This window comes from Crocodylus porosus, unplaced genomic scaffold, assembly GCF_001723895.1.
Source record: "Crocodylus porosus isolate Cpor-Errol unplaced genomic scaffold, CroPor_comp1, whole genome shotgun sequence".
NCBI lineage: Eukaryota > Metazoa > Chordata > Crocodylia > Crocodylidae > Crocodylus > Crocodylus porosus.
This window is the reverse complement of record NW_017728950.1, coordinates 56,245,050-56,261,356: the sequence shown is the minus strand read 5'-3', so window position 1 is coordinate 56,261,356 and position 16,307 is coordinate 56,245,050. Positions and strand designations below refer to the sequence as shown.

The 16,307-nt window shown below is 37.0% G+C and overlaps 1 protein-coding gene across 13 annotated transcripts in view; it reads right to left on the bottom strand.

Moving 5' to 3' along the window:
* Positions 1-16,307, bottom strand: part of PTPRD (protein tyrosine phosphatase, receptor type D) — a 692,784-nt gene that overhangs the window by 201,562 nt on the left and 474,915 nt on the right. For 6 of the 13 annotated variants that reach the window (XM_019554836.1, XM_019554838.1, XM_019554837.1 and 3 more), the window contains exons 5-6: positions 6,417-6,605; positions 2,664-2,774 (exon numbers count right to left, since the gene is read on the bottom strand). In XM_019554836.1, the coding sequence (XP_019410381.1) occupies positions 2,664-2,774; positions 6,417-6,605 (300 nt within the window). Of the gene's footprint in view, positions 1-1,339; positions 1,352-2,663; positions 2,775-4,443; positions 4,462-5,216; positions 5,226-6,416; positions 6,606-16,307 lie in introns of all 13 variants that reach the window. The other 7 variants (XM_019554833.1, XM_019554842.1, XM_019554841.1 and 4 more) reach the window with 2 other exon arrangements.

Below are 16,307 nucleotides of genomic sequence, written 5' to 3'. Positions count from 1 at the left end.
ATATATATATATATATATATAGTCACAGGAAAAGAAACAAGGCAAAGCCAGTATGAGTACTGGATTTGGTCATGCAGGCAAGCAAAAATAGAATCCAGAGAAAATCATGCTCAGGAAGATGTTGGAGAGTCAAAATATTACAGAAATAAACAAAATCACTAAAGTTGAAAAAAGAAAACAGATTGGGCGAGAGAAGAAAACATAAAAAAAATGGGGGCAGGGGAGGCTGACAAAAATAGGGATTTAAAGGAAGATAGAGTTAGAGGGAGGACGAGATTAAACTCAGATTGTTATAAGCAACTTGTTATAGGGAGGGCCACTGGGGAAACAGCAGAACATTTAACATTCAGGGTTTCACTACATTCACAATTAAGGGAAAGCAAAATAAGCTAAGAGGATTAATTATATTAGAGATTTTCTATATTCAATATGAGGGGCAGCGGATCTAAAACACATAGCAGGACATCGCATTAATATTTAAGCAAACACAACACCGAGAAAATTACCAGGCAATAATAGATCAGTGTTCCTGCTTCAAATATTCTCAGTGTGTGTACGCGTATGTGTGGGAGGTAGCAAAAGGAAAGGTGACTGAGAGAGGTAGGTTTGTATTTAGGCCTTTCATTGGACAAAGTACTCTGCACTGTATTTATTTAGGTTGATGGATCAGAAGCTAATCATTAAGACATTAGTTTTAATTCAGCAAAAACAAAAAAAGACTATGAGTGAGTAACAAAATAAACAGTGTATTAGTTTGGAACCTTTCTTCAGGATTTAGTTATATTTTAGTGATCTCCTATTGATTCAAAAAGAACCGACTGTGATGGCCTCGTGAGTGAATGACAGGCATAGAGGGAACAAGCAAAGAGCAAAACATGCCTTCAGCAGCCAAGTCAGAGAGGCCACATAAAGCAAGCGGCAGACAATGAGGAATTTGTAGTATCAAACAGAATCCTTGTAAACAAAGGAGAGTTTAGTCTTCATGCTTGGACTGCTTAGAGAAGCAATTGCAGGAAATCATTCCTTGAACAGCAGGCATCAATAGAAATAAGAAATTAAAGGGGAAGAAAAAAGCAGGAACACTGACCAAGTTTACCAGACCTTAGTGTTAAAAGTTACAGGTTGCCATGCATCCAGGTTCATTCTCTATCATCATGCACAATAGTTAGATATACCAGCACACATCAAAAGCCATGACCAGGGCAATTCTCTGCTTAAACATAACATTAACTTAAAAAAAAAAGGCCACAATGCAGCTACATTCATTTCATTTGTATTCTTTGTTATTGGTTTAATTAATAGATTTGTAAGGTGGGTAAAAAGTAAAAAACACACCAACCTTCTCGCAGCTCTGAGGGATGTAGGGGGTTTGATGCAGAACACAATGAAATGAGGAAAGGAGAAAAACAAGGGAAACACAGAGAGAGTAAAAAGGCCATATCAAGGCTTTCAACTGCTACTTGAACATCTTTACTTGATCTAATTAAACCTTCCTACCTCAGCTTGAAAAGTTAGCAATTTCTTGCAGCTATAACGGTATTAGAAACAATAGCTAGCATCATTTTGAAATTTTCCTTTGGATAAAAAAGGTACACATGCCTCATGCAGTACAGAAAAGTCAGTATTTTGGAAAAAGAAAAGGTTCAAATCTCTCTCTAAGGATGTCATAACCATGAACCCTTTTTTTCAGACAAATAACTAAATCAAAACAAAACATAAAAGGCTGATTGAAAAATTTACTTCTACCAAAAATTTCAAAATCAAGCTAGATATTTTTTGGTAGGATCACCCACGCTATCGTAAGAAGCATAAAGCTGTTTGAGCTTTCATATCTATTTCCCCCTCCCCTCCAATTAGTTTGTAGGCATACACACACACGTGTATATATATATATGTATATAGATAATGATTTATATAGCTTTTATATTGTAACACAAAGCTACATGAAACAGCTGTTGGAAATATTGCCAAAAGGAGAAAACACTTTACTGAAATAAAAACACACTTTCATATATTAAAAATATCATTTATATTACTTTACATGCAACTGAAAATATATCTGCATAATTTAAAGCTGTCATATAGACAGTAATTTCTTTTTAAAGTACAGCCAGTTCATTATAGCAATGGCAGGAATTACACTTCTCCAATAAGGCTTTCATTAATATATATATACATATATATAAAGAAGAAATAGAAAAAATACAATTTGTGCTTTGCATATATTATTTTAAAGTTAGAAGTTTTCCCTTTGTAATTCAGCAGTAGAGGTCATTTAGACATACACCTTAGTACCTCGGAGTTACACTCAGAGCTGATTAGTAGCACACCAAGCAATCATCTCAGGAGTTTTACAAGAAAACAGAAGAGATACAAAAAGAAAATGAAAGAGAAAATGCAAAGCACAGATCTAAATCAATGCAGGAAAATAGAAGTTAATATGTAAAATGTAAATATACTTACAAACCTTAACTCAGGATAGGCTTGGATTCAAGAGTGCTTCTAAAATCCCTTTCCTCTAAGCTTTCAAAACATTTTTTCATTACTGTTACTTTTACCATGACATTTTGTTTATTAATGTGGTAACTACATAGATCCTGAGAATATGTTAACACCCCCTGAGCCTGAATGAAGACTGGATGCCAGGGTTATGTCGTTCCTACCTCTGACATATAGATTGGCAGGGGCAGAATAGCGTGTACCCGCACTGTTGGTTGCAACACACTCATATTTGCCTTGGTCAGACTCTTCACTCAATTCGATTTGTAGGGCACCTGTATGAATATAAAATACATTGCCAAAGAAACGGTCAGAGAAGGTTTTTTTTAAAAAAAATGTGTAATAATATACCGCTTAACAATATGAAAAGCCTGTATGCGAAGGTCCACTCAACGTCGGTTCATTTTCTTGCTAAGGTGCACAGACAGAAATGATGCGATGAAAAAAACAGAGATTATTTTTTTCACATCATCAGTGCTAGCAGAGGAAAACAATATGCATTTGGCAACAAAAATCCTGTCTAAACAATACTTTTTTTTCCTAGACCATTAAAATGAAGATGGGTGAGACTGCTTCAAGGAAGTATGGCTTTTAAATAAAACAAAAGAGATTAAGTTGTTGGGTCACTGTATTTTTGTTGTTTTTTTTAAATTTTTTTTGTTTGGTTTTTGTAACAAAAGTAGCACAAAAGGTGGTTCTCTTAAAAAAGCAGGACAGGTTTCAAGAAAGTCTTCTGCTGAAGAAAGCCAAAAATGTGCAGCAAGAACAAAAAGGCTGCTTGGAGTGAAAAAAAAGAAACTGCATTAGTAATTTATAATCATCAAAATATTCTCTTAAAGAAACAAAACTCCCTTTAAGACATGCAGATTGGTAAGAAAACAAAGACAGTTTGCCACAACTTACAATCTTTTAGTACGTTTGCTGAAAAACAAAGAGCAGTTGAATTAGAAGACAAAAAATTCAAAAGCATGGTCTATGCCAACAAGGAAGAACCAACCAACCACTGCTGAGGACCACTGGAGGGCCCCCCCCTAAGACACCCATCAAAATCCACAAGTGGGATTAGCAGTGTGGTGTCACAAAACCCAAGAAAAATACAAAACAAGAATTATAAAAGCAGCGAACATTTCTGTCAAAGTATCAAAAACGAGCAATACCACATACCACCAAGAATAATGAGTCATCAACCTTTCATTTCCAAAGCCTGAAGATTAGAAGATCCAAAAATCCAGAGAGGAGGTAAATCCAAGAAAAAAAAATAAAACAAAAACCAATAAGGGAAAAAAAGCACTGCTGTAATTTTGCGGGGGGGGGGGGGGAATAATTTTCAATTTTATGAAGTTAAAAGAAAAAAGAATTGAAGAACAACAAAACCCCTTTGTGAAAGAAAGACAAAAAGAAGATATTCCATGTTGTCTTCTGCATGTCTGCAACTGTTCTCCAGACCATCTTGGCTTTGGTCCAGGACAAGAACAGCTAAGGAAGAAAAAAATGATCTTTTTTTTTTGCTCCAGTTGGACAAAAAAAAGGAAAAAAAAAAGAAGTAGAAGAAGAAGAAGAAGAAGAAGTAGAAGAAGAAGAAAAAAACCAAAAAAGAAAAAAAGTAGAAGAAAAAAAAGAGGGACAAATGGTACGCTGTGACTGGGCTATGGCCAAAAGACCTGGATATGCTTTCTTTGAAGCATATCACAAATTATCTTTTTTTTAAAATGAACAAACAAAAAAGGGAAGGAGAAGGTGGGTAAAGGGTGGAAAGAAAGGCCACAACATGAGAATCACTGATCATAACCAAACAGGACAAAGGAAAAAAAAAAGGTGATGGACATTTCTGTGTGTGTGTTTTTTTTTTTTAAAAAAAAAAAAAAACAGGACAAAGATGAGAGGGATGAAAGGACAGAAAGAATGAGTAAGATCATTCTGTGAACGTTAGTTCAGCACTCTTACCTCTTATTGGTGTACCACCTGGGTGGATAATATGAATGCAAATAAGATTAGAAAGAAGAAGCATTAGTACGAGAAGAAGGAGGCTAGGGCTTTGGAAGAAGAATCAAATTAGATTTACAGAATTAAATAAGGTCTTAAAAGAAACTTGAATTACTATACTGTTAAAACAGGAATATATTAGATAGTATTATTAGGTTATAAAAGCAAGTTGCACTGTACCACAAAGGGCAAAGCCACAAATGGCAGCACTGCCGTTCTCAGAATAGCATCTGAGTTCTTAGGTGCTTGATTATAGGGTTAGATATATATCCCATATGCCTCAAATTCTTAATGAAAAACTTCACAAGAATGTATTTATTACATAGTTTAGGAAAATATTGGATATTTTATTTAAGTGTTTATATATAATTTTTCTATATATATATATGTGTGTGTGTGTGTGTATATATATATATATATATATATATATAAAAAGAGAGAGAGGATACACTGAAGGCTATCTGGAAACAAATACAGTAGTTTAGGTTGGATTATGGCATTACTGCACTACATCTATGTGATACTTGTGTATTATTTCTTCTAGATAAGTGTTGCTATGATTGCTACAATAACGTTTCCGTGGAAGTGTGTGTATGTGCGCCACTACAGAGTTCTGGTGACTACACTGACGGTAAAATGCATGCCATGCATTTTAATAATAATAATATAATAATAATAATATTCTGATATGGAAATTAGTGGGGGTGAAGTGCGCTTCAGAACTAAGCACTTACCAATAGATTCTGGAGATTTAAATACGGAGAGAAGAAAGACAGCATAAAAATATTATTATATTCCTTATAATTTGGCACAGTTTTCAGTTAAAGCTTTATATACTAAATAATCTACGGCACATGTGAAAAATTAATTAATTTACATTAACAGAAGGTTAATTTACACAGTTCTGCTGACAACAAGCAAAGAGTCAGTTAACAAGACGATTTAACATCACAGGACAGGTCAAAAGCTGAGAACTCGGGGAAGACAGGTGATTAAACAACTTAGATTCTACAGTAATATAACTACAATTGCCAAGGCAAAAGCCTTATTATATCCCCTTTATGTTATTCAGGGATAAGCTTTAGAACTTAATGAATTTAGAGTTACCTTTTTAAACTTTTTTAAAATCTAAAGAGAACAAAAGAATAAACTGGGAGAGGGAGAGAAGGGTGAAAGGACTATTAGGAAAGTGCAACGGGCAAAGAGAGAGAGCAGCGAAAGCTGGAGTCTACACCAAATGCAGGCTTCTGTAGATCCAGACAATGTAGGATTCAGAAAGCTTTAGCGTTGGCGCACACTACTGTGGCTAAATGTGTTGGAAAAATACTCAACCAGAAAAAAGCCCTCCTTGCATAGGCTACCCAAGGACTTTTTTCCTCCCACTTCCTTTAAAGGAACATTTACACCTGGAAAAAGTACTGTGTTTTATGTATTAGTGAGCAGAAAGAAGATGTGTCCAAACTGGCTAATCTTTGGTGGGTTCAAATGTGGAAAAGACAACACAAAACACATTTTTATTGAATATTTTTAGTGTCTAATATGAAAGATTTGATTTTGATGAATATAACCATTGGCACTCCTTGCAAGTTCTGAATGAAGTCCAATGTTGAAATAAATTTGTTAAAAAAAATTAAAATGAAAAAAGAAAGAAAGAGGAGAAAATGGATCCATCAAATACTGCTGAAAAGCAGTAAAGAAAAAATTATAAAAAATACAGTCACAGCAGTGAGCAATGCGGAGTAAACAGAAGCTGCAAAACACAGAGAGACAGACTCTGGAGAAGGTTATGACAACATTACAGACATGGATAACACACTCAGTAACACAGAAAAGATAAGAGGAAGAGAAATTATTACCTATAAATTAAAAAAAATAAAATAAAAGGTGAGAGAGAACAACTCCAGGCGTTAGTGGAAACAGTAACAAGACCCTACCTGATCGTAACTGTTTGATGCGTCCATTGTTATTGCTTGTGTCCACAGGTAAGAAATCTTTGAACCAAGTTATTTCAGGATCAGGATTGCCGCTGGCTGCACATAACATTGTGGCTGTACGGGTACGTTCGACCACCTTCAATTGTGGACCCATGTCAATGGTAGGAAAACCTCGAGGAATTTGATCCTCTGAAAAGGAAACACATTGTCTTATTTTATAAAATGATTTCCATTATTTATATAAAAAAATCTCATAGATAGAACTGACAGAGTCAAATCCACAGCATGAACTGCTTTGCACAGATGTGTCAGTTGAGGTAAGCAAAGGTATGAATGGTTGGAGAACCAATGATACAGTGGCTCCATGGGACCACTGAAGCCAGCACAGTCCACAGGAACTCCCAATGTACTATGCCAGTGGCTGTCAGTGTAAAAATGAGGGACTATAAAAGGCAGTTTATAAACCACTTTACTTCAATTACATGACACATTAATTAGGCATAGCTGAGAATCTGGCCATTATATACTGGGTATGCTTTTTAAACATTAATGGCAGTACATGATCATACTGATGGCTCTTCTTGCAGGTCTTTGTTTTATAATGTTGAAATAAAAGTGAAAAAAATGCTTTCTCATGTAACAAATGTAGTATGAGCACCTAAAAGAAGGATGATCTACTAATTTAAGCATTATCCTGGGATAGGAGACAACCAGGTTAAACTACCTGTTCCATCATAGACATTCTGAGCATGTCCACACATGTGCTGGGCTGCACAGTTGTTACTTGCTTAAGCAAGTACTAAATGACTTGTGCGGTAACTGCACAGTCCCGGCGCCGCATGGGTTGTTTCCAACGCTGCTGGGCACTAGCATCAGTGTCATGGTTTCTGCTCACTGACACTACATTGCCGTAGAAATGAGCTACAGCAATGTAGCTCATCGCTTTAGCTACATAGAATCTCATGTAGACACACTCCTGTGTCTGACCTTGAGCAAATAACTCAGTATATTTCCTTTCTGTGCCTCAATGGCATGTACACATTAACTACTAGGAGAATAGAGTAGACAGTGGAGCATACACGTGTCTAATCTGAGGATGACACCAGGGTGGAGAAAGTAGCTGGCACTTTTGAGAAGAGAATTATGGTTCAAAATGACCTTGATAACTGCAACAAGTAGAAAAAAATTGGATGATGTTCCAAGTGGTAGCCTGCTCCTGTGCCTGTCTGACCACGCTTAGAGTCAGAAAGTTCCTCTTAATTTCCAAATTAAATTTCCACTGATGAAGCTTCTGTGGATCCAGGGAAGAAGTGGAAGTAATATTTCTTGACTTTAGCAAGGCTTTTGACATGGTCTCTCATGACCTTTTCAATAACAAGCTAAGGAAATAGACACTAGATGAAAGTACTGTAAGACGGAAAATGCCTTGTTAGATCATTGTACTCAATAAGTAGTCATCAATGGTTTAATGTCTAGCTGGGAAGAAATATGAAGGGTTTATTGCTATGGAGTTTATTGCTCCCAGGCATGCAGTTTGAATGGGCGCCAGAACGCAAAACATTAGGCCAAGGTGGAGGAACCTTGACTGGCAGGGGAAACAGCCCTCAGGGCATCAACCTGCCAGCTAGGGGCTCCTACCCCTGAGCTCAACATGTTGTGGAGAGGCTGACCGGGACATGAGGGTGCTGCAGTGTGGAGCTAGGCAGCAGGCAGCCCCCGAACTGAAACACCCTTGTGCTCCAGCCAGCTCCTCCAGCATCTACACGTGTACTGCTGGAGAGTAAAAAAAACCCTTAGCAGGACAGTACTTGTATTTACAAGACAGGTGATTAAACATCTTATAATCTGCATTTACAAGTACTCTCCTGATGTGGAGTTTATTAGTTTACTCCAGCCTAATTGCCCTGTATATGTAAATGCCAAAACATTTAATGCGTCAACAATACATTAAATGTCTCATGTAGATGTGCCCAGTCTTGCCTTCTTCAGACTAAAAAAACACTGACTTGTGCAGCCTTTTCTCATAAGTCTTGCCTCCCAAACCTCTGATCATTTCTGTTGCTCTGTGCTAGACTCCTTCCAAACAGTTCACGTCTTTTTTGAAGTGTTGGGCCCAAAGTTGGACACAGTACTCCATGTGAGGTCTCACAGCTGATGATTAGACTGGAAGAATCATATCATTTTCCTTGATTTTCAAGTGGCACTACTATTAATATAATCCAGAACATTGTTGGCTTTTTTTTTTGCAACAACAACAAACCCCTAACCCATAATTCGCTGACACCACTATAATCCTTAGTCCCTTCTCTGCACTACCACACCATACCCAACCATTCAGCAGTCCATATTTATGCATACAATTATACCATCTCAATTGCAGGACTTCTCACATGTCCTTTTTTAATCAACTAGTTGATTGCAGACCATTTCTCCAGTCTAGTTAGATCATTCTGAATCCTAGCTCTACCTATCAGAGTTTCTGCCACTCCACCCAGTTTGGTGTCATCCAGAAATTTGCTAAAAATGCACTTAAACCCATCATCCAAATGACATTAAATAATACTAGGACAGACCCCTATGCAACCCTTCATATTTCTTCCCAGCTAGACATTAAACCATTGATGACTACTTGTTGAGTACAATGATCTAACAAGGCATTTTCCATCTTACAGTACTTTCATCTAGTGTCTATTTCCTTAGTTTGTTATTGAAAAGGTCATGAGAGACCACGTCAAAAGCCTTGCTAAAGTCAAGAAATATTACTTCCACTTCTTCCCCGCAACCACGGAACCTGTGCACCTTATCATAGAAGAAAATAAGGTTGATCAGGCATGCCTTGTTCTTGGTGAATCCATGTTGGCTATTCCTGAGCACTTTGTTCTCTCAGTGTGGAGCTGCCTTGTCAGTTTCAGTGAGACCAGAAAGCCTGGAGAAGTCTGATTCTTTAAAATGTGTGGCGGGTACTTATGATGGGTTAATACCCTTTAATGGGTGATTTTTAAGTACCTTTATGATGGTTTAAAGGTAACCTGTAGAATGGCCCTGCTTTAGGACTTAAGAGGAACTTCAGTGACCATGTTGGCCTTAGCCCTCTGTATGGAGATGAATTTCAATGAGGAAAATACCTTCAACTGAGAAGATCACAGTATGCAGGAATTAATTTTTTTAAACAAGGATTTTTGAAGGTAGTTAGAAGAGGAAATGTGTAACTTCCCTGAGTTCTTTTGTAAATAATCCTCAACTGGAAACTGCAGACAAACACAGGTTAGTAAATGCCTGATGGCCTAGGAAGAAACACTGGAAGGGGCAGGCAGTATTTGACAAATCGAGCAGTCCTAGAAATAATTACCTATTTGAATTAAACTAAGTTGTTCTTTACTGCCATAAAGACTCCATAGATGTTTTTACAGCTAGATAGCTGTTCTTACTTTGCCTCAAAAAGAACAGTAAAACAAAGGGGGAATCAATAGATACTGTGTAATGCAGGCTTTATTACTAAATGTCTTGCTTGGCAGCTATCGACATGTAATTCTTTAAAGGATAAAAATAATTTACTAGGAATTATCCAATGTCAACTACATTACTTTCTTTGCACAGAAATGGTGTGATCTTTTCAAGTTCTTTCAATATAGCTTTCAGACCCTTTCGAAAAAATTTCATCAGGCTATTCTTGAAAGCCTAACAAATCTTTGCATTCCCTAGTGACTTCTGTCTCCCTAGGGTGACTTAATCACTTGCAACGTGAACGCATATAAATACTGCTTTGGTACAGTAGTCACAATTCTGTGGCAAGTTTGCATCTTTCTTTAGAGCAAACATCTCCACCAATCAGCAGCAAGTGTCAAAGGCTTGTAGTAGTGGGCCACTCACCATAGGCTTTTACCAAAGAAATCTAAATGTAATAACCATTTATAAGACGTGAATCCTTTACCTTGGGAATAACTGACAAGGTTTGACTTGTGCCATGCAGAAAGCACTCTAATGCATTTGTATGACCTTTCTTTCTTTCTTGGCTCATAAAGAACACTCCAGAGTCCCTTATTCAGATACACAAGTGCACAACAAAGATAATCTATCTTGCATGCTAATAGGATGGAGTATGTAAAGAGCTTTCCTTTCTTATTTTTAATAAGGGTAATTAAATTCCATTCGTCCCCCTTATGCACAGAACCTTTTTGAATACACTCTCTTCATTAAATTTTCATGAGAAACATCACAATGTAACAGATTCAAATAGCCAGAGCTGTTATACTTTGACAGTTGTGGCTTGTTTCCAATCTGGCTGTCAGGTATTTGGCAATAAAACCCAATATTGAACATAAAATGGACTGGGGAAATGATGAAATTTCTAATTGGAATGCTTATCTCAGTGGGTGTCATTTATAAGTTGTTAATTGCTTTTTCCCCTCTAAATTTATTAGTTATTTGTATAAAACTGTCTTTGCAATTTGATGACAACAAGTTTGACAGATCATCAAACATGCTGTGCTATAGGCCTGAGAAACAAATCAATGAACAACTCTCTTAGCTGCACAAACTTTTCAGGGGAAAAAAAGAAAAGAAAAATGCCATTACAAATTATCAATAGAGTAATAGTTTAAAAATCTACATGAGGTAAAAAGAAAAACATTTCAGGCTGTTCATTAATGTGCTCATTAAGCTTTAAACTGCAGTACGTACCACTGTTTCATATTAATATTCAATCATACTGAATTAGCTCCTAATTCATCAACAATTTAAATCAGACTTGACCTTCACAAAGCCATTTGGCACTGTCATTTTGAGGGGCCATTAAAGGGCAGATTATTATGTCCTTGTGCTCAATGAGTCACTTAAGTAATATATATTTTGTTTGGGATGGCAGATAAAACAGATCTAGATAAAGCACATTCTTTGAATCTTTTAACTGTCTTAATAATATAAGCTGGTCTTTGACCCTATATTCCATAACAGGAGTTAACAAAATGTGCTAGTGTTGTGCTAGTATATTGTGCCAGCATTGTGCTAGTATAATTTCCAGCTGCTGACAGAGTTCTACAAATGATTTTTTAGTTGAATGTAGGAACTAAACAAAGCAACTTCAAAGAATGTTTCCTGTGATGTGAACTCTTATGGGAGAATGATGCGGAACGGTCTTGCATTGTTTCATATTACATATTCTCTTTACCAGCAAAGGATCAAGTTATTTTGAAGGTTCATTCCTCATATGTGCAATTGGTCTGGTTGATGTTAATCTCTAAACAAGCTTACTAGGATTTCTACATCTGCTGCTACTTGTGTTGTGAGATGTCAGGGTCTCAGATGCTTCTTGGAAAACCATGTGGCCTACACATTCACATGTCAGAAGCACTGCATTCAGTATCGCAGTACAAATGGCAGCCTCAGTTTTGGAGGCTGCAGGCATACAAGGAATTGACATGACTTCCATGAAATTACATTGGTAGAAAACTAGTATAAGAGAGTGGAGATTCAGGCTCTAAAGGTTTACTTAAGCCTTATACAGCATAATTCTTTTTTTCACTGTACCTTAAAGAAAAAGTGATAGTATTTTTTCATCCCATTCAGTGGGATAATCATATTTTACAAAGTCTGGAAGTTGTTGTACAAAGCTATGGAGCTAGAAGACGCAGCATGAAACCCACATATCGAGAAATAAGCTTTAGTGGAAGCAGAGAAGAGTGAGGAGACCCAAATAAGCATGTATATTTAAAAAAAAATAAAAAATACATGAAGAAGCGGTAGGTACAAATCCAGATGATATTAATCTGCTCAACCAACATTTACTCTTGAGATAAAATTTTCATTGACACTGTAGCAACATGAAAGGTCACATTTTTTCTTAGAGATGAAAATCTGATCTCCTCCTCCTCTCAACTTCCTTAAGTTTTTAATGAATCCTCTTCCCACCTGTTTTCCCTACAATGCAAGGATAGTTATATTCCTAATGTTTGAACTCTGTTGTACCTTCTACATCTACATCATGATAAAGGTATAGGTTATTTACTAAAGTATCCTGTATCCCTTTTCACTAGGATTCCCTATCGAAATTCTGGTATTTCAATGCAACAGGAAAATTTGTTAGTCTTTCCAGCAGCAGCTACATCTTGCAGAAGGGTGGAAAATTATTACAATCTTGGCATGCAAGGATCCAACCTATGCCATTACCTCATCTTCTCAGAAGCATCAGATGCTTTCTAGAAAAGAGCAGTGGTATGATCACAAGTACCAGCATAAATTATGTAAGGACCACTGGGGGGATCCTAGGAGTCATACCCCACTCCTGTCAAAAGAAACAAGTCTCTTGATTGTAAAATTCTCCACACATTGTGTGGAAAGACTACAGCTACATACAGGGAACTCTGCTCTCCCAGCATAAATCATATGCACAGAAGCATTCATTCCATTGCTACCAGGGCAAATATGTACCTTCCAGGAGAAACAACTTCCAGGTGTCAGATCTCCCTTGTGAGAGAAACTCTCTTGAAAGAGGAAATGGTTATGTTCTCCCTTCCTGGTCTGGCCTGGAAGGGAAGTGAAGAAGCAGAGCAATGCTCCTGGTCTGGGGAATGGGTAGGGGACACTCCAGTTTACTGGGACACCAAACTGGAGTAGTGAGGCCAAGCCCCTCTACCTGTTACTTCAACCAGGGTACCCAATCTGAGGAGTGGGCAGTAGGGTTGCTCTGCTGCTCCCTCCACACTTGGCTACCAGGAGCCAGGTGTAGGAGCAGCTGTTCCTTGCTCCACATACATTCTTCAGATCAGGAGGCCTTGAACTAAGGAGTGCGTAGAGACTTTATTATGCTGCTCCAGTCCTCTCCCAGACCATTTTATGAGGGGCTGTTCCTCTGAGCTGGGTGTGCCCGTTACGGAAAACTATGGGGAGTCTCATCCTGCTGCTCTACTCCCCAAGAATGGGAAAATGGGAGGAGCTGCTGGTCCAAATGCCTTCCCCATATCAGAACTGCCCAGTCTGGGGAAGGCATGATGTGCAGGACAGACGGGGCAGTTGCAGGCTGTCCTGCAAATATTTCTAGCAGTGGAAATTTCCACTGCTAAAAATGAATGTCTGTTCACAGCCATAGCCAAAAGCAAAGATGCTCATAAACTCACATTCAAGGATAATAGATCATCTGCCATTTACCATCCAAAGTCAAGCGCATGTTCTTTGGGGTTAATAGCTGTACAGTGTAATAGAGAACTCAACTGATGAATGGTGTAGAAGTTCCATAAAAGGAAAAAGATTGTCCACATTCTGCAAATCAGGAAAGATGAATTCAACTTGCTGAACACTGGTCTTTACTGTATGGAAACTACTCCTGCTTAAAACTCTTACAAGCATCTTTGGGCGCATCTATATATCACGCTACAGCGACCTTGTTACAGGTTCGTTTTAGCTGCTATTTCACCATAGCGGTGCACTAAAAAGGGGGACTGTTCCACTATGGCAAAGTAGCTCCCAGTAATGTGATTCATGTGATTGCCACATTGCTGTAGTGTGTTGTATGGTGATGTACTACATTGCTTCAGCAACATAGGGTGATGTGTAGACATGCTCATTCTTCCCTACTTTTAAATCACTTGCAAACTTTTCCTTCAAAGTCTTTCTTTTATTTACACCCTAAGCCCATACTTATAATTTCTTACTCACTGATCTTTTCTGTATCAGACCTTTTCTATTTCTGATTATCTGAAGCTTTTATGAGGAGTTTTATTACAGAATGCACACTGTTTTTATTGTATTTAATACTATAAGGTTTGGGAAGTACTATGTCAATACAGTTGTATTTATTAGAACAATTTCATTTGAATATTAATAAATACACATATTATGTGGATTACTTTGAGACAGAAAATATACCAACAAGAAAAAGTGCTTCTTCAAGCCTAATCAAAATTAATTACTGGATGCAGTATGCTTACAAACCCTCTCTCTGAAAAGGGGCATACACGTATGTGTGTGTATGCAGGAAACAGGGTAAGACTTTTTATTTAGGCACCTGAAGGTCCAAAAGACACTGACTGGATTTTTCAAAAGGGCCGAAGCTCCTTTCACCTACAGTACAGTTTGTGTCTAGGTTCTTTCAAAAACTCTACCAGGTAGCCACCTATACCTTAAGTACCTTGAAACCTGGCTCCAGATTAAGTTTTCTGCATCACTGATTTGTTTTCTGTGGCCTCATAGAAACAGTACTGGAAAGCATTTTGGTTAGAAACACTGAAACATACTTGTGGTAGAGAGGATGGGATAAATAAAGTTATGGAAGTTTTTGTTTAGTGAATTCTACCAGCATCTGAATTATGAGTGCAAAGTCACTTTTGAATCGCTAGCTGACTCACATATAAGATGGCTGTTTTTAAAAAGTAGTAAGTGTTGGAAATCTTTGGGCTAAATTCTCTTCTTATTGCACTGAAGGATGCCATTTGTCTCACAGATATAACCAAGAAGTGAGAATGCAGTTGAATGTTTCCACAACCATATCAACATGCTAGAGATATAAAATAAAACTGAAAATATCCAAAACAAGTTGCAGTGTCCTTATTTATCCCCAATCTAAGTCTATGTAACCTGATATCAGATAAAAAAAAGATTCAGATTGGAGAAAATTACTGTTTTTGAAAGAACTTCCTGGTATCTCTTTGTGGAAAGGGAAGGTGATTTTCCATTCTATTCAGTAAAAAGAATCTATTTCAAGATTCTCTCATAGCTTTGCCACTGGCAATTTTTAAAATCATTCTCTAGCTCCTGGAATAAAAAAGGCACATTCACGACCCACACATGGAGTATTCCCCTTATACACTGCAGATATTGCAGATAAACTGCTGCAATAAAGTTTATTATTTCAAAGAACAGTGTAAATAAAGCTTTTATTTTCACTATTCCAGATGGCAGCAGCATATAATTTGCACTGTTTTGACATCATGACCGTATTATTCAAAATCATTCTCCCCACAACTGAACTGAATGCAGGATTGAAAACTCTAAAATAAAAGAGAAAAAAATAAAAGCCAATTCAACATTTTTCAGCAAACTTAGTATTCTAGATACTTATTGAAGAACTATGCATATGAATGAACTTTCAAAAATACAAACAAAGCAATTTCTAATTATATATAAAAGACTACCCTAAGTTGGACTGAAATCATATACAGCATCAGAAAACTGCCAGTTAATAAATATTCCTATTGAAATATTGTACAAAGTAGCATTTTGCCAAAAAAGTAATTATAAACACACAATTAATTCTTATCCCAGGGTCCTCTGTTCAAAGCTATTATCTGCAGATGGATATGCTTATGTTGGCTAGGTACAGACATTAAAAAGCCTGAGGCAGAATAGACTTAGGTTATGCAACAGTGAACAGAATGTATTCACTCTTTGGTGGTGGAAGCAGGGGCCAAATCTTAGACTGGGTTCCGCCATTTTTAAACCAGTCTACATGTACCAAACTTCTGTTATGGGTATAGACTAGTTTTGAGTACCAAACTTTTGTTGTTACAGGTATAGACCAGTTTCCAATCATTAATACTGGTAGAAGTGTAATGTTTGTACCTGGCCTTAGTGATGGTGTAACTTAGCAAAAGTAAAAGCTTTTTTGCAAAATAGATGTAGATATATATTGTAAACAGTTACAAGGAACACATGTCTCTAAAGATTTCTCTTCTGTTTCAGTTAATTATGCTATGCGAGAATAGAAAATTGGATACTGATACGAAACTCATTGAAGATTATTCAGCATATCAAAAGCTGCCCATAGAGTGTACCAATATGAAACATACATTTAAAAAATATTCTTAGCACACTGAGCAGGTGAGTAAAGCACATTCAGTGAAAAATAAAACAAAGCTGTTTAGTAGCACTGTATGCAATTCCCCCGCAAATTGCAAAGTA